Source organism: Zalophus californianus, chromosome 17 (assembly GCF_009762305.2).
Source record: "Zalophus californianus isolate mZalCal1 chromosome 17, mZalCal1.pri.v2, whole genome shotgun sequence".
Lineage (NCBI taxonomy): Eukaryota > Metazoa > Chordata > Mammalia > Carnivora > Otariidae > Zalophus > Zalophus californianus.
In genome coordinates, this window is record NC_045611.1 from 47195607 (window position 1) to 47214282 (window position 18676).

An 18676-nucleotide genomic window follows, 5' to 3' on the forward strand; every position below is an offset into this window, starting at 1 on the left:
CCAAAAAACAACACAGTGGGTGCTCCGAGTCTGGTAGCTGGAATCACAGAAGGCCCATGACCGTCCAGAGCCAAAGGGCAGGGCTGTCCTCGCTCAGCTCCATGGCTTGCTGAACCCAGAGGCCCCAGTGCACAAGCAGCCTTGCTCCCAGGAGATCATGCTTCCTAAGACAGATGTGTGGACACCGCCAGCATCAACATCAAGTGCTGGCACACCGGCCCTCCCTGGGCCGAGTCTGGGGGCCCCATAACCCATGTGTGCCAGGCCCACACAGCGCAGGGATTTCGTCTGTCCATGGTACAACACAGCACCTGATCGGGCACTCAGGAGGTGCCTGGGGAACGAGTGAGCAAGGAGGCCAAAGTTCAAGTAGCCCCAGACGTGGTGCACAAAGAGGTCCAGTGCACACCCAGACAGGTCACACCAAGGCCCGGCACACACGCAGGCACAGGAGCACGGGCCTCCTCCCTCTCAGCCAATGCCTCAGGCTGCCATTTCTCAACTTGTTTTAACCCATGACCTCTTTGGGACAAGTTACAATACAAATCCTTATTCCCACATTCACATTTTATTTTTCAAAAAACGGGACGGGTGGGCCACATCCCATGATAGGCTCTACCAGATCATAACTGTCCTCTTAGAAATTTTTAAATGCTGACTTCAGGTAGAAGACCATGGATTGAAAAAAAAAAAAAAAAAAAAAAAAATCACCGGGGCACCTGGGTTGCTCAGTCGGTTAAGCATCTGACTCTTCAGCCCAGGTCTTGATCTCAGGGCTGTGAGTTCAAGCCCTGCAATGGGCTCCACACTGGGCACGGAGCCTACTTAAAAAAAGAAAGAAAGAAAAGAAAAAAAAAAAAAATCACCAATCTCCTAAGAGACGTTAAAAAGAACAAAATACATATATATCTCACATACAGAGATCCTGAGCAACTCTCACGTGAGAAAAGCAAGTTAAAGACTAAGACGCAGAGTGCGCCATCATCTATCAACTGTTTATAAGGGAGAACACACACAGTCCATCGACAGAAGCCTGGATAAATAAACGATGGTTCATCCACACCACGGGAGCACCGGAAGCAGCTCCAAGGGGACTCCCTGGGCTGCAGAGCTGGTGATGAGGAGCAGGGGCTCCGGAGCTGCGCGGGCTGGGGCTCAAACAGCAACTCTGCCCCCAGGGCAAGCTCACCCCTCCTCGGCAGACCAGGGACGCTGAGGCGCACGTGAGCAGCTGTGTACAGAGCACGGTACACGGGAAGCGTCTGACTCCAGGAAGGTGTTCAAGACGCTGGGTGAGGCCTGGACCTATGCCCTCCACCCTGGGTCACGCTGCCCAGGACCACAGGGAGCCAAGGAACCCACAGACGTGTAGGAGGTTGTTCAGGGGTGACTGGGGCTCTCCCACTGCCGGACAAGCCCCCGATCCTGTTCCAACTGGACCAAAATTGCAAGGTTGCAGCACAGGATTCCAGAGAAAAAGCAAGGGCCTCTGTCCAGGGTACTCCTTAAGGGTTTGCAACATGGTGTCTGGGGCAGAGGGGAGCTCCCACCCAGAGCTGGGGCTGCTGTGCCTTCCAGCCCTCAAAGGAGAGCCCCCAGGGGGACCAACCTCCTTTCTCCAGAGACATGATGAGAAAAATAAAGGCTCCACAGACACCAGCTCCTTCCACACTCATCAAGAACACTGGAGAAAGGGGGGCATTTCTGATGTGGAAACCAAGGCACACAGAGGTGGAGTCACTTGTGGGGGTCACACACACAGGAGGTGACAAAGCTGAGACTCACATCGGGCCCTTGTGCTCCTTCTGGCACCATGCCACCGTTCCCTGAGAATAACAGCTTCCTTCCCAGATGAGGCCTGGGGGTATCAAGCAGGGCACTTCCGCAGGAAGGCTCAGGGAATAAGGGACACAGCACCGTGGAGCTGGGCTTGGAGTGAAGGAAAGCGCCCGTTGGGAGTTCTGGCCCTGGCCACCGTTTGGAGCGGGCTCCCCAACCAGAGAGCAAGAGGAACACCATCGGCTCGCAGAGCGCACCGCAACCAGAAACTGCGCAGGTGGTTTATGTGCCATAACCTCTGAGTCTGTCCACAACCCTCCCAAGTAGGCGCTGCTACTCACCTCGTTCTATAAACGAGGAGACTGAGGAAGAGATGCAAGCAGGTTCCCAATGACACAGCCAGCCAGCAGGAGCTGAAGGACACAAACCCGCGAGTCCCTACCGCCCTCAAAGCACTTCTCCCATCAACTGAGTACTTTCAGGGGCCTTCTCATCCCTCCTGTGGGCTCCGGGGCCGCAGGAAGCCCAGCGGGAGGAGCCATGCTCCCCCAGGCAGCACTAGGCCAAATGCAGACCAGCCTGGGAGCAGGCTGCTGGGCCCGGAGTTCGAGTCCACTGCAAACTGGCCGTGGGGCCCTGAGAGACCTCACTTCTCAGGCCTTGGTCTGTCTCCCTCGCACCAGGGCACAACACACAGGCTGAAAAGCAGACTCTGCAGCCAATGGCCTGGCGTGAATCCGAGGTCTGTCCCTTCCTGGTGGCGATGCCGGGCCCTGTGCCTCAGTTGGCTGACAAAGAGAGCCGGGACGAGGTTCGTGCGTGTAAGGGCGAAACAAGCAGGAGATACAAAGTACTTAGGGCAGTGCCTGGCACAGAACAAGCACCTCAAAGGGCTGCCGTGAGAATTCGCCCAGCCAGCCGGCAAGCCTGGAGTGTCTGCAGAAGACCTGGCAGGTGGCCGCATGGCTATGGTGACAGAGAAGAACAGAGGGGTTGAGGGCAGGAGGCAGGACCAGCCCAGCACACGCCGGGCTCCGTGTGGCACTGGGTTAGGGGCAGACACCTTCATCCTTAATGGCCCAGGAAGCCGCTAACGGGTCCGTGCAGTTGGTGACTTCTGTTTTAGGCCTGCAGCTGCGGTGGGGTGCGGATCGGGGGTACGGAGAGCAAGCATCAGGAGACTATGGCAGTCCTCCAGACAAAGGGTGTCAGGTGGCCAAGGGGCAGAGGAGATACAAGGCACCAGCAAGCATGATTCCATGGGGGCAGCCTGGGCTAGCCGCTTCGTCCCCCGTCCCCACCACAGCCAAGGACCCGAGCTCCACTGTGAGAGTGACACAGCGGGACTAACGCTGTGGCCTGAGGCAGGAAGTGTGTCTGGCAGGTTTAAGGAATCGCAAAGAGACCAGTGTGGCTACAGTGAGGAAACCAGCAATAGAAAAGGATCTGGAGAGGAGACCAGATTACGTAGCACTTAGGAGAATATGGCATAAGCTGAGGCCCCTGGCTGGCTCAGTCAGTTAAGCGGCCACCTCCTGATCTCAGCTCAGGTTTTGATCGGGTCTTGAATTTGAGCCCCGCATTGGGCTCCATGCCGGTTGCTGGGCATGGAGCCCACTTAAAAAATAATGGGTGGCTCAGTTGGCTGAGCATAGGACTCGATTTCGGCTCAGGTCATGATCTCAGGGTCATGGAATCGAGCCCTGCATCGGGCTTCATGCTCAGCGCAGACTCTGCTTGTCCCTCCCTCTCTGCTCCTCCCCCCATGTGCACACTCTCTCCACCTCCCAGATAAGTAAAATGTTAAAAAAAAAAAAGAGTATGGCATAAACTCCGGAGTTTACTCCCAGTGGAAGCAAAGCCACTCAGAGTTCTAAGCAGAGAAATGACACGGTAAGATTTACATTAAAAGGTCATAATAACATGATGCACTATTAAGTATACCTACTCAAACCAAACATCTGCAAACTTCTCCTGGGGAGGGCCAAAAAATAAATATTTTAGGCTTTGGAGGCCATACAATCTCTGTTACAACTATTCAACTCTGCCATAGTAGGGCAAAACAGCCATAGATAATTTGTAAATGAATGGGCATAGCATGTTCTAATAAAACTTTCTTTGCAAAAACAGAAGGCCAGCCCATGGTTTGCCAACCCTGCTCAGGCCCTAATTTCCAGTTTACAGGAAACAGGCACAGAGGAACAAAGTAAACAGTGCCAAAAGGCAGCAGAATAACACATCCCAAGCATAAGACATTCTACAAGACAACTAGCCCGGCTTGTCGGGGAAAAAAAAAAAAAAAAAAAATCAATGTCTTGTTGGGCGGGGAAAGACAGGCCTGAACGAGGTTAAAAGGCCAAAGAGACAAGTACCTTGAAGGAATCCTGGTTTGAAAAACATTTTGAGAACAACTGGGGAAATTCTAGTAGACATGGACATGCAGAGATCGGTAAGTATCTACTACGAACAGTCACCTCAGCTGTGTTAACGGCATCATGACTCTGTAGCAGAAAGTCCTCATTCTCAGCAGACGCCTGCTGACGTATGAAGGAGCAAAGAAGTGTGATCAGAAGTGCACAATTCATCACAAAACAAAGCCAGATGAGGCAAACACGGCAGATGCTGGATTGCTGAGTCTAGGTACAGGGTACCTGCACGTTTGTTTCTTAGAAGGTTCTCTCCACTTTCCTGGATTTATCTCAAACAAGGGGGCGGGGGTAGGGGTGGGGAGTCTGGGCGGAGACAGGAGAAGCTCCCAGGAGCCCAAGGAGCAGGCCACTGCGGCCTCTAGACAACACCCCCACCCCGCGCCCACCTCTCCCCAGGCTCGGGCCTGTGTGGGGCAGGCCAGTGAGGACAGCCACGTGTGAGCGTCCTCCCTCTTGCTAGCTCACACCTCCCTCAGGGTTAAGGCCAGGAATCTGGGGTCTGGCCCCAGAGCAGCCCCAGCAGATTTCTCTCCAGCAGCGGCAGGTGCGAAGAAAAGGAGCAAGGCAGGGCCTGTCCACCCCCCACCGTCCTGGTAAAGGTATTCCTCCCCATGCTGAAGAGCACAGAGTCTCACCAAAATGGAAAGCAGAGCAGGGCTCCTGCCTACTACAACACTTTGCCAGCTCCCTAGTGCTCCTTTTCAGGCTTGCAAACTGTGTACCAGGTATTGCTGAATCAAGGGTTTCCGGTTTACCATCCCCCTGAATCTCTGAGCGACCCTGTGACAAACCCCAATTGATTCACAACCTGCCAAGCCCTGGAAAGATCTCCATCTGGAGTCCACGACCTGGCTGAGCTCGCCGGCAAGGCCTCCACTGGCCCTCTTCCAAGGCCCCTGGCCCTTGATTCTTTGGTGACGGAGAACCCTCTGTGGTCCCTAAGATGACAATCTATCTCACCTCCGGGCCTTTGCATATGCTGGTCCCTTTTCCTGAAGTCTCCTTTGCCTTCCTACCCAACACCTTCCGACACCCAGGCCCTATGTACCTACTGGTCTCCATTTGCTTTTACTGGCAGTCCATGATTTCTGTCCCCAGCTTTCAGCAGAGTCACACCTCAGGGGGGGCCTGAAATGGTAGGGAGTTCTGCTGCCCGTGGCAGGGAAGGCGTATTTCTAACTTTGGGAGGCCACGCGATGACAATTACACTACAGACTATGGAAACACATCTTATGATATTGTTTTGCGTATCCTCTAGATACACACTGTCCGAGAGGGAGCCACCAGCCATATGCGGCTACTTAAGTTTAAATTGATTAAATAAAAATAAAAATAAAAGTAAAAATTCCAGCTCTCAGTTGCACTAGCCACATTTCACATTTCAAAAGCTCAAAAGGCACCTGTGACTCCTGGCCCCCCTCTTGGACACCACAGGTACTGAATACTTCTGTCATGGCCAAAGATTCTCAGGGACGGCACCATTTTCCTGGGTTCTCCACAGGGTTGGCTGAATCCTCACCCCCCAGACAAGCCAAAGAAGTGTTTCTCAAAGTGAGATCCAAAGGGACAAAGTGGGGAAAAAGGTATGTGCTACTCATTACAAAGGTCTAAGTTTCCTGGTACATAAAGAGGTTTCAGAAATGAGATAAAGACAGACTACCCAACAAAAAATAAGCAAAGGTTATGAACAGACAGTTCAGAAAGGGAAACTCGTGTGGCCCTTGAAGGTAGGGGAGGATGCTCGAACTCACCCGTACAAACAAAAGGGTCAGTGAAAACTACCTTAAGGTGCCACTTCCCACTGATCAGACTGTAAAAATCCAAATGTTAGAAAACAGAAGGCTGCGAGGACCCGTAGACATCACTCTTAGAAATCACAAATGCATATTCCTGGTGACCCAGAAATCCCGCATCTAAGAACTCCTCTTACAGGTTCGCCTGCACATCCATCGAACAAGGTAAGCACAGGGTACTTCACCGTGGCACCACCTGGAATGAGCCAAAGCCTGGAAACAACCCCGATCACATTCATCAAGAACCACTCAGAAAACTTGGGGACACAGGTGTGCCACTGTCTGAAAGAAAAACCAAAGCAAGTGCAGGGGGGGGGGGCAGCTCTCTGTAGACTGAAGCAGAAAGATGCGCCAAGACACAATGAGGAAAAAACAAGAGTTCAGAAGTCTGTGTACGATGCTACCTTTTGTGTAAAAAGAACGAACCAGGGGAGCAGGGTGCAAACGTCTATCTGAGTGAGCCCGTCCACCCGTGAAGCTCTCCACGGACACAGAAGAAGAGCAGTTAGCGGGCGTCAGGGGTGAATGGGGGGGGCAGAAGTGACAGACACCTCCTGACACTGTTTGACTTTTGAACTAGGTGAATCTGTATCATCTCTTCTGATTAAACTGATCCTTTTAATACTGAATCTCTGGACCTTCTGCTTCAAAATCAATGGCGATGCTCATTAAAAATGCAGCTCCCTGACCCTCCACAGATCTGCAGGCAGTGGGAGGCCCTGACATGGGTCCAAAGCTCTGTGCTATTGAGCTCCACCCATGATTCCAATGTACCCTCCAGTCTGAGAACACAGAAGGTCTGCAGACCAAGAACCCCTGCTCTTTCTAGCTCTCAGAAGGGCTGAGACAGGAAACTCCTAGGCAGGGGCCCAAGGGACTCTGTCCGGCTCTGGCCATCTGTGGACCTCCTCCTCACACTAGGCCGGGCCACCCTCAAAGGGTGGCCACACGGAGGCCCAGGCTCACCTCTCATCTGGAGAGTCTACGTGGAAGGTCCTCTCGATGACCGTGGTCCACTGAAGGCAGCGTATGACAAAGGTGTTGGGCCGTGGTCTCTCGGTCTTCATCAGCTGGCATTCTGCAGACAGAGAGAGGGGACAGAGCTGGGAAAGTGAGGGGACAGCCCCACTGGCCTGCAGCCCACATTCCCGGAGCCACCTCCTGCATGCCAGATGGTGTGGAGATACATTAGTGACCAAGTCGGCCCTGGCCTTGTCTCTATGGGGCTCAAGGTCCAGTGTATGTTGGGGAGGGGGATAGACCACCAGACGGTGACAGCTCAGTGGTCAGGGATTTGGGCCTGCCAAGCTTTCACTGGCCAGGATCCAGCTGGAAGGCACCACTTGCGGTACCACGGAGGGGAGAGAGGACGTGAAGTTAGCCTTGTGATCAGATGAGCGGGAGGCCACGCTGTCTGTCTCTAGGTTAGAGGGACAGAGAAGTGGACTGTTACCAGAGCACAGGAAGGACGGCAGGCGCCTGACACCAACCAGAACCACGGGGCCTGGTCTGCAGATTTAGAACCGCGGAGGCGGTGCTGCCTGGGGCGGGGGGCTTGGGAAATGCCTAGCTTCTCCCTTCTTCATACTCCCCACTGGCCACCAGTTCAGCCCTCCCACCCCAGGCCCAGCTGACACAAAGGTGGGGCAGGCGGGAAGGGTGGGAAATGGATCCAAGGGCAAGCAGGCCCTGGAGAGGCCCACACCCAAGAAAGGCCAACCCCCGGGCGCCTCCTGGACCCACCAGCGGTTAGTTCCCTGAGCACCTGACCTCTGGCCTGGTGTGTCCGAGACGCACCTGCGACAGAGAAGTTGTTCAGGGGGGGCAGGGTCTGGTCAGGGGCATCAGGCCGCTCCTTGTATCCAATGAAGGAGCCGTCACTCTTCAACAGGAAGTACCGGGGCCTCCATGTCTTGATGTATTCACCTGAGCAGAGGCAGGGGGGAGAGAGGTCAGGGCAGGCAGCCCTGTGTCACAGCACCCCACAAAGGGCACCTGGGTGGGAGGAGGGCCAATGAGAGGGCGGGGAGGAGAGTGCCTCTCCTAGAGAAAACCTCCAGGCAGCCCCTGCTGACGCAGGCTGGGCCAGGCCGGGTGCTGGGCTGGGCCCCAGTGATCCAGAGGTCAGGCCTGGCAGGAAGGCGCCTGCTGCAGTGCCCCAGAGCACCAGCTGCCTCCGCGTGCGGCCAGCAGCAAGCCATCCTGGCCGTCCTTGCCAGCACGTGGCCCGCTCCCAGGGGAGGCCCAGGCTTCCAAACACACATGCCCTGTGGCCCTGTAAGGCCAAATCCCATGGGCCGGTATTCACCAGGACAGCCGTGCAGGTGGATCAAATGTCAAAACACTGTGCCAGGCATGGTATAACTGCTGCTGCGCCCTCTGAGTGCCCCTTGATTGCTTCCATTTGTTCAAACCGTGAATATCCAAGCACCTTGTGTACACATGCCCACACGGCAAGGACCCACTCCTCAGAGGGCCGCTGAGGATTAAATTAAGATGGTGAAACATACCTCCAGAAAAACTTGTGCGTAAATGTCCACAGCAATATTATTCATAATTGTAAAAAGGGGAAACTCGAAAGTCCATCAGCTAATGAACAGAGAGACAGAACGTGGCGTGGCATATCCACACAAGAGAATATTACTCAGTCCTACGAAGAAGTTATTACTACACGCTACATACAACATGGACGAACCATAACCTATGCTAAGTGAAAAAAGCTTGGGACCACAAATTATGATTCCACTTGTACAAAATTTCCAGATAGGCAAATCTATAGGTGAAAAGCAGATTAGTGGCTGCCTAGGACTGGGAGGGGGAAATGTGGGGGGAGGTCGGAGGGGAATGGCCAAGGGGGAGGGCAGGGTCCTTTCCAGGGGAGTGAAAATGCTCTAAAATTGACTGTAGTGAGGGGTCTACAACTCTGACTACACTAAAAGCCACTGAACTGTATACTTTAAATTCCTGAATTGTATGGTGTGTGAATTCTAGCTCAAGCTGTTAAAGAACATGCGATGGCAACCATAAGCCATCCAGCTTAGGGCCCAACACACCACAGGCACTCCATAAACGCTTGTTATCATCAGCCCAATGTGCAAGCAAGCAAAACAAGACTGTGCCAGGCCCCCGACCCCCATGGCACACAGGAGGCAGGATTGCAGGGTGGGCTCTGAGGTGGGTGTGCTGGGTGGCCTCCAATAAGTCACTTCACTTCTCTGAGTCTTCGTCTCCTCTCACAGGGAGGTATCCATTTAACTGATTAACAATGATTAGGTAACAGTAGTGTATACTGTGTCAGGTGCTACCCTAAGTATCTTTTAGGACTTAAACTTATTCAATTCTTTCCAATGTCGATATAAGTTCAAAAACCAGCAAAACCCCAAATCCAACAGCACAAAGGATTATACAGACAGGACCAAGCGGGTTTTATCCCAGGAATGCAAAGGTGGTTCAGTACATGAAAGTCAATCAATGCAATACACATTAATAGAAGGGGGGAAGAAAACCACGTGATCATTCCGACTGGGACAGAAAAACATTTGACAAAACCCAACACCCTTTCATGATAAAAAAAATACTCAGCAAGCTAGGAAGAGAATTTCCTCCACGTGATAAAGGGCATCTATGAAAAATCCACAGCTCATATCATTCAATGATGAAAGACTGAAAACTTTCTCATTAACATCAGGGAAAAAACCAAGATGTCTACTGCTTTCACCACTGCTGTTCAACACTGCACTGGAAGTTCTAGCCAGAGAAAAAGAAAAAGAGGTAAAAGGCACTGAACTTGGAAAGGAATAAGTAAAACTAACTTTACTTGCAGTAATCACAAAGAATCCACAAAGTAAGGATAAGAGCTAATAGATGTGGCAAGATTAACACACAAAAACCAGCTGTTGTTGCTTACGTTAGCAATGAACAGTTCAAAAAGGGAATTTTAAAAAAATTCCATTTACAATAGCACAAGGAGGCAAAAGATGTACACACCAAAAACTACAAAACACTGCTGAAAGAAATTAAAGTCCTAAACAAATGCAAAGATGTCCTATGTGGGGCGCCTGGGTGGCTCAGATGGTTGAGCGTCTGCCTTCGGCTCGGGTCTGATCCCAGGGTCCTGGGATGGAGCCCCACATCGGGCTCCCTGCTCAGCAGGGAGCCTGCTTCTCCCTCTCCCTCTGCCTCTGCTTGAGCTCTCTCTGTCAAATAAATAAAATCTTAAAAAAAAAAAAAGATGCCCTATGTGCATGGATTAGAAGGCTTCATATGTTAAGATGGCGACACTCCCCAAAGCAATCTACAGATTCAACATGGCATGGCACCTACTGAAATTCCAACAACTCTTTTTGCAGAAATATCAATCTTTATACTTCCTGATTTCAAAACTTACTACAAAGCTATGGTAATCAAATCAGCGTGGTCTAAGGATAGACAGACCAAAGGAATAGAACTGGGAGTCAAAAAATAAACTCACACATATGATCAATTTTCAACAAGAGTGCTAAGACCATCCTGTGGGGAAACAATAGTCTGTTCAACAAATGGTGGAACAACAGGACATCCACATGCAAAAGAAAAGAGCTGGACTCCAGCCTCACACCATATACCACATACAAAAATTAACTCAACGTGGATCTACTCAAATATAAGAGCTAAAATGGTAAACTCTTAGAAGAATACATGGGGTGAGCCTTCATAACCCTGGATTTGGCAATGGATTCTTAGATATGACACCAACATTACAAGCAACAAAAGAAAAAAATAAAGTAGATCATTAAAAATAAAACTTACGTGCAAAGGACATTATCAAGATAAAAAGACAACCAGAATGGGCAAAAATATCTGCAAATCATAGCTCTGATAAGGGTCTAGTATCCAGAATATATAAAGAGGTCTTACAACTCAACAACAAAAAGATAAACAGCCCAATTAAAAAATGGGCAAAGGGCTCGAATAGGCATTTCTCTAAAGATATAAAAATGGCCATCAAGCACATGAAAAAATGCTCAACATCCTTAGTCATTAGGAAAAGGCAAGTCAAAACCACGATGAGCTACCACCTCATACCAACTAGGAGGACTGTAACTTAGAGAGAGAAAAGAAAAGGGGCGCCGAGGTGGCTCAATCATTTAAGCATCTGACTTTTTTTTTTTTGAAGATTTTATTTACTTATTTGACGGAGAGAGAGAGCACACAAAAGCAGGGGAAGCGGCAGAGGGAGAGGAGAAGCAGGCTCCCCGGCGGAGCAGGGAGCCCAACTCAGGGCTCGATCCCAGGACCCTAGAATCAGGACCTGAGCCACCCAGGCGCCCCAAGTCTGACTCTCAATTTCAGCTCAAGTCATGATCTCAGGTTGTGAGATGGAGTCCTGCAACGGGCTCCACGCTGGGCATGGAGCCTATTTAAAATTCTCCCTCTCCCTCTGTCCCTCCCCCTTCTAAAAAAATTAAAAAAATAATAATAAAAAAAGAGAAAGAAAAGAAAAGAAACGTGAACAAATGCTGGTGAGGATGTGGGAGAAAGTGAAACCCTTGTATACTGCTGGTGAGAATGTGAAATGCTACAGCCCTATGGAAAAGCCTGGTGCTTCCTCAAAAATTTTAAATATAGAGTACGCTATAGATTATAAAAACAGAACATACAACCCTGATAGCAAAAACATAAAGATGTATATTATCTAATCACACAGAATGCATTATAATTATAGAATACGTGACCCAGTTTATATAACCTGTATAAATAGATTATAAATATAGAATGTATGATCCAGCAATTCCCCTCCTAGGTCTGTACCCAAAAGAATTGAAAACAAGTACTCAAATGCTTGTACACCAAATGTTCATAGCAGCTCTATTCACAATAGCCAAAAGGTAGAAATAACCCAAATGTTCACCACTGATGTATGGATAAACAAAATGTGGTATTCTCATACAATGGAATGTTGTTTGGCTATAAGAAAAGTGCTGATCCAAGGTACGATATGGATGAACCTCAAAGCCATTATGGTAAGCGAAAGGGAGCCAGACACAAAAGGCCACCTATTGTATGATTCATTTGTATGAAATGTCCGTAATAAGTCAATCCTTAGAGACAAAACAAATCAAAACAAATCAGAGGCCGCCAGGGGCTGGGAGGAGGGGGGAATGGAGAGTGACTGCTTAATAAGTACGGGGTTTCTTTTAGGGAGATGAAACTGTTTTGGAACTAGACAGAGGTGGTGGTTACGCCACATCATGAATGTACTAAAGGCTACTGAATTGCACACTTTAAAATGGTAAATTTCGTGTTATGCAGCTTTTACCTCCACTTTAATTTTTTTTAAAGTTTTATTTATTTATTTGAGATAGAGTGAGCACGAGCTGGGGGGGGTGGGCAGAGGGAGAGGGAGAAGCAGACTCCCCGCTGAGCAGGATGCCTGTTGTGGGGCTTGATTCCAGGACCCTGGGATCATGACCTGAGCTGAAGGCAGACCCCTAACTGAGTCACCCGGGTACCCCCATTTTACCTCCATTTTATTTATTTATTTTAAAGATTTTATTTATTCTCAAGATTTTATTTATTTATTTTAAAGATTTTATTTATTTATTTGAGACAGCAAGAGAGAGAACATAGAGGGAAAGAGCAGAGGGATAAGCAGACTCCCTGCCGAGTAGGGAGCCTGATGTGGGGCTCGATCCCAGGACCCTGGGATCATGACCTGAGCCGAAGGCAGATGCCTAACCGACTGAGCCACCCAGGTGCCCCAATTTTACCTCCATTTTTAAGAGCAAAACAAACCAACCAACCCACCCAGAAAAACACACCCAAGGCTACTAGAAGTTAGGAAAGTGTTCCTGTCTGGGAAGGGCAGAGGTCTTCTGGGGACTGTCTTGTTCTACATCTTGATGTGGACGTTGGTTTTAGAGTGAGTTTATGATCCAGGCACTCACCTGTGGTGTTTTATATATTGGTAATAAGGGAAAAAAACAAAAAGAAAAAGAAAAAGAAACCTAGGAGGAAAGGAAAAACATCCTCACAACAATCCCATTTTACAGACAAGAAACTGAAGCCCAGAGGCTCCATTACTTGCCCGAGGCTCACAGGGGTTAACTGGGAGAGCTGGGATTGGAACCCAGGTTTGCTCCATCCAGAGCCCCCGCTCCTGACCACTACACTGCCTACCGCAAAACTGGCAGATGGGGGCTGGCCCGGTGGGGACCGGCAGAGGGTGTGCTGAGGCCGTGTCAGAAAGGGGACCAGCACAGGGCATGAGGGACTCCAAGAGTTGTGCTCTCGCTTGGCCTGTTCCTTGAGCAGACCCTGCTCAGCAAGAGGCGGCCTGTAGGCCAGGCCTTGAGAGAGCTGGTTCAGGAGGCAGAGGGTAACTGTTTGCTGAATCTTGGGGTAAATCAGTCTTCCTGCCGAGCCTCAGTTTCCTTGCCTGTAAGATGGCGCCCAGGGCAGCTATGGGAACGCAACAAAACTGGGCTCGCCTAGAGCAGAGCCCTGTGCCTGGCACTGAACGTGGTAAACTGGGGCTCTACTACTTTAACCACCAGAGGTGGGGTGAGATGGCACCGGTGCCCACCTGCCCTTGCCCACCTCTGCTCAGGATGGTGGGCCACGGGAGGGCGCCTGGCTGGCTCTGTCAGTAGAGCATACGGACTCTCGATCTCGGGGTCATGAGTTTAAGCCCCACGTTGGGCCTAGAGCTTACTTAAAAAAAAAAAAAAAAAAAAAGAATGGCGGGAAATGGGAGGCCCAGGAGCACCGTGCTTCTGTATTACGGTGCAAACCCAAGGTGGGTATGTCCCGGCTAGGCCATCCCAGCAGCTCATCTGGGCCCCTGCAGCATGAATGGAGGTGCTGAAGGCGTAAGAGGGGCTGAGACCCATTTAATGCCATTGGCGGCCCTAGACCAGACCCAAACTCCCGCCCCGGCAACAGCTCTCTGGCCGCCTCCAGAGCTCCTCACAGCCCAGCCCAGCGAGCCGCCGGCCTGTGGACACTCAGGAGCCGAGACCCCGGCAACACCCTAGCACCCTCATACCACCCCCCACACAATCCCAATCATTCAGTCAGCAATCAGTTACTGAGCACCTACTGCATGCCAGGAACTTTCCCAGGCCCTGGGGATACCACAGTAAATAGCCAGATAAAATCCCTGCCCTCGGAGAACTGAGGTCACAGGCCTACATTGTTAACCCATTTTACAGATGTGAAACCAATGCTCAGAGAGGCGACAGAGCTTGCTCAGAGTCACCAAGAGGAAGTGGCAGAGCCAGGGTTAGAACTCTGACATCTGCCAAAGTTCAGAAAGCTCCACCGACAGCCCACCCTGAGCAGGTAGGGTCAAGGTACCTCAAATACCACCCCTGCCTGCAAAGGGCAGTGGGAAACAGGTCTCCCCTGCCCAGTCTGATGGCGGAGGCCTGGCCCTGGGGATCACCTCCGTCCCTCATCACTGCTCTGTGTCTGCAGACCAGGACAGGGCACGATGGGTGGGCACTTCTCCTGGTTCCCATGGGGCTGGCCCCATCGGCCTCCTGTCTCTTCAAACAAGTCCGGCCCACTCCCCCTCCGGACTCATGGCTGGCCCCTTCACCTGCACTCTCCTGCCCCAGTTAGCCATGGGGCTCGCTCCCTGCACTCCTGCAGGTCGTTATCAAATGCCCCTTCTCAGTGAGCCCTCCCTGACCACCTGTTTATGACAGCTCCCCCCGCTTCCTCCCACATCCCTTCTCACGTTGCTTGATTTTTCTCCATGCCCCTTACCCCCATCGCACGCACTGGTCCCCTTGGGTGCTGCCCACCCTCCCCACTAAATATAAGATGCCAACGTGAGAAGGGGACTTCCACCTATCTGGTTCACTGCCGAGTCGCCAGTGCCTGGACCACAGCAGCTGCTCAGTCCACGTCTATTGACTGAATGGATGCACATGGAGACCAGCTACCACCAGGCTTGGCCCCTCCCTCCCTAGGAGAAGGTCCACGGAAGCCGGGACAGTTGGGCCCCCCGCCCCCAAGCCGGTGGGCACCACGCTTCTGGAGCCAGGAGGCCTGGGCTCTAACAGTATAGGCTGTTAGGCTGTTCACTGTCAATGACTTCATTTCTCCAGGCCTCAGCTGTCTACTCGTACAAGCAGATGAGGCCATGCCCTGGCGCCCGGCGCCCTGGGCTCAAGACCACCCGAAGGGTTAATTAAAGCCAAGGTCCTTCCCCTGGCCTCCAGGGCCCAGCACGGTTGGATGCCACCTCCGGCTTGCCCTCGCTCTCTCCGCTCCAGCCAGCCTGGCCTACTCAACCAGGCGCCCTCCCGCCTTCATCCCTGCTGTCCCATTCCCTGGGACAGCCTTGCCCAGCTATGTGTGGGGCTCACCTCTTCGCCTCCCCTCTCCCCCTGGGCCTCCGTCACTGGACCCTCCTCAGAGAGGCGCGTCCTCAGGGTCCCTACTGCTCACAACGGCACTCCTCACCACCTGACATCGTATGTCTGCTTCTCTGTTTGCTGTCCTCAGCCCCCACTAGAATGTGAACTCCATGAGGGCACCACACGTCCCAGGAGCCTGGGAGCCCGGACGGCCTGGCATACCACACATACTCAGTATTTGAGGAATAAATGAATGTTGAGTATTCCCTCACTGTGTTACTTCAGTTAAATGACTTCCCTTCCCTGAGGCTCAGTTTCTTTATCTATAAAATGGGGCTAAGACGGAGACCACGAATGCAGAGGCAGACTCGAGACCTGGCCTGGGAGCTCATGCTGGATGATGCCCAGGAGCATCCCCAGGCTGCTGCTGAAGGTTCCATGAAACGGGCTTGTAAGGTGCTACTGGCCTGGGGCAGGCAGGTAGGGCTCAGCACCCTGGCTCCTCGGGCTGCAAAGACCCTGTACCTCTGCCTCCCTGGGCACCAGGTGCCAGGAGCAAAGCCAAGGCAGGAGGGGAGAGACACAATCCAGTGGACAAAAGCAGCAGCCCCTTACCACGCTTGTGGAGCCAGCCTTCTTTGATGACAGACACCTCGTTCATGGCGGCAGCGTGACACGCTGTCACCTAGCTGCGGACAGCTCAGGGCAGCAGGACATGCAAGAGGCGCGGTGGACAGAGCACAGTCTGCAAGACAAGAGAGGAGCTCATGAGAACTCGAGGGGGACTCACCACAGCCCCGGCCTCACAACAGCCCGGCCCGCCGGCCCCTCCAACTGCTCTGCCAGCGCTGCGCAGGGTGGAGGCGCTGGGGATAGGGAGCCCTGCCCACTTGGCCCGGTCGGAGGAGGAAGATGTGGCCTCGTCCTCAGGGACTCCAACGGGGGGGGGGGGGGGGGGGCGGAGGGGGCTGACCCTGCCCTCGGAGCCTTACTCTGGAGGGAACAGAGCTCCCTGGCCTAGGCAGGCCTTGCTGAGCGGAGGCAGCCTCTCCACCCACCTTCACCCCAGACTGGCCTGGAGGAAAGGGAGCTGTGGCTCCAACCCGGGTCATTCCCAGGCCCCTACAATGAGGTGACCTGGGATGAATCAGACAGCCCTGGGCACCTGAGGGAGTGCTCAGAGCCACCAGCATCTGCCTGCCGCCCCCCCCACCACCCCGACACAAGGACACACACGCGCACACCCTCTCTCCGCCCCCTCCCCTCCTTCCAACCTACCACCCTCAGCAAACGAAGTGCCCCCAACCCCCTGCGCCAAGCCACCCTATGTCACTCCCTCAGCCTCAGCCCCTCTTTGCCCCCACCAGATGACGGAGGGAAGACAAGTCTCCGACGCTCGGAACCTTGAATGAGACAGCAACCTACTGCGAATGCACTTGTCTGGGGCTTAGGAGCCGGTGCCGGGGGCTCAACCAAGGCCCTGGTCCCTTCCCCAAGACCTCCACTTCCGTCCTCAGGGACCAGCAGCCGACAGACTGACAGACGCCAAGGCCGCTGCTTCGTCTCAGGTTCCCAGGGTGGAAGGGAGGAGGGCGGGAGGCAGCCGGCCGCTGGGCCCCTACCTGGAGCCACAGGCCTGGAAAGGGGCCACGGAGCCCAAGGCGCCTTTCGCCTTGCCCGGCCTGGGGTTATTTGCGGACAGCAGGTCAGGAGCTACAGCGGCCCCCAGAGAAGCGGCAGCTGGCTCTAGGGACACCGTGGGCATCGGCTTTCTCTCACGGCCCAGGGGAGCTGGGGGGCCGGCCACACTACTGCCTGGCATGTGATGGTGGCCGGCTGCCCAGACCCGGGCAGGGAAGGGAGGTTAAGTGGGAGGAAGCGAAGAGCGAGACAAGATGGACAGTGACAGGGAAGTAAACAGCGGGGTGAGAGATCACGTTCTGGACTGAGCCGCAAAGGGCCAGGAGCAGCACAGGGGCTCCCTCCTGCAGCACGCAGGACCAGCCCCCGAGGGGCTCCCGTTCCACGGACGGATGGACGAACGGACCACCCAGGACGGGAGAGCCTGATGATCCCATCAGCCTGCCTTCCACCTCTAATGTGACTGGTCTCTGCACCTGCCCCGCCCCCCGCCCCGCCCCCCGCCCCACCTCCCGCCCTGGGGATGGCCTGGCTCGCTGGCTCAGGTCCAGTGCTGTCCTCTCCCACCCCCTCCACTGACTCCCCACCCACTCCCTTACTGCTCCCTCCCATCTGTCCCCATTCACCAGCTAGACCCCTTAAACCTGACCCTGTCCTTCCCCCACTCAAAACCCTTCCGTGGCTTCTCGCTGGCCTCGGTAAAGAGCCAAGCTCCCTTGCTTGGGATTCAAGGCCCTTCAGGACCCGGCCTCTGCTGATCTTCACTCCAGCTGCCCCCTGCCCCTGCTCAGCCCAGAGGCCCCCACTGTCCATCCACCCACGTCCTGACGCCTCGGTCCCAACTGCCCTGGCCTTCTCCCTGGGCTCCGAGTCTCTGCTTTCAACCCTTAGACTCCATCTAAATCTGGCCCCGTTCCTCCACGTTAAAAACCCTTCCAGGGCTCCCCAGTGTGCTCAGACACAGAACAAAGTTCTTTCCACCACGAGCTTAGGGTCACCTAGAAAGCTCTCTATAAAACCTAAAAATCGTGACAATAATTATACCTGGTACTACCTCCGTCTCCAGCAACCTCCCAACCAGGCTTCTGTCTCTCAGGCCCATCCCTCTGGCCTCCATTCCCTGTACCTGTACGTTCTGTGGGTTCTCCCTTCTCCTGGAGGTCTCAGCTGAACGAAAGCCTCCTCCAGGAAGCCTTCCCGACCTCAGAGGCTGCCTGGGTGCTCTCTGCACACCTCCTCAACCAATTCTCCCGACACCTATTAAGTGCTAATCTAGTGGACCGGCACAGCATCTGGATACCTGCTGAGTACACAATGAAAGAAGCCAAGTCTCCCCAGCCCAGGACCAGACAGAGCCACGGAAACACTTCCAGGGTCGATTCACGCCACCAATCTCCTCTGAGCGTGTCCTAAGCTCCAGACAACCAGAGGGATAGCAGAGATGAGTCATCAGGGAGACAAGACACGGCCCCTGCCTTTGGGAAGCTCCCGCCCCGGTGGAGGCAGGGGACAACGCACAAGTACGCGTGTAACAACGTCAGGTGGTGGAGCACTGAGAAGCAAAGTCAAGCAGGAGAAAGGGTGGCGGGGAATGTGGGGTGCTATGTTAGCTGTGTGGTAGGGGGACACATGAGGAGGGAGGGAGCCACACTGCTACGTAGGGAAAAGAATTTCGGGCAGGGGAAGA

General features: G+C 53.2%; 1 protein-coding gene across 4 annotated transcripts in view; it reads right to left on the reverse strand.

Annotated features, from left to right (window-relative positions):
- The window catches only part of AKT2 (AKT serine/threonine kinase 2), a 46063-nt gene that overhangs the window by 10627 nt on the left and 16760 nt on the right, over positions 1-18676 (reverse strand). The window contains exons 1-4 of one of the 4 annotated variants that reach the window (XM_027617593.2): positions 16341-16469; positions 15964-16093; positions 7799-7927; positions 6968-7079 (exon numbers count right to left, since the gene is read on the reverse strand). In XM_027617593.2, coding sequence (XP_027473394.1) covers positions 6968-7079; positions 7799-7927; positions 15964-16009 — 287 coding nt within the window. In that variant the 5' untranslated portion in view covers positions 16010-16093; positions 16341-16469. Of the gene's footprint in view, positions 1-6967; positions 7080-7798; positions 7928-15963; positions 16222-16340; positions 16470-18676 lie in introns of those variants that run through there. The other 3 variants (XM_027617591.2, XM_027617592.2, XM_027617594.2) reach the window with 3 other exon arrangements.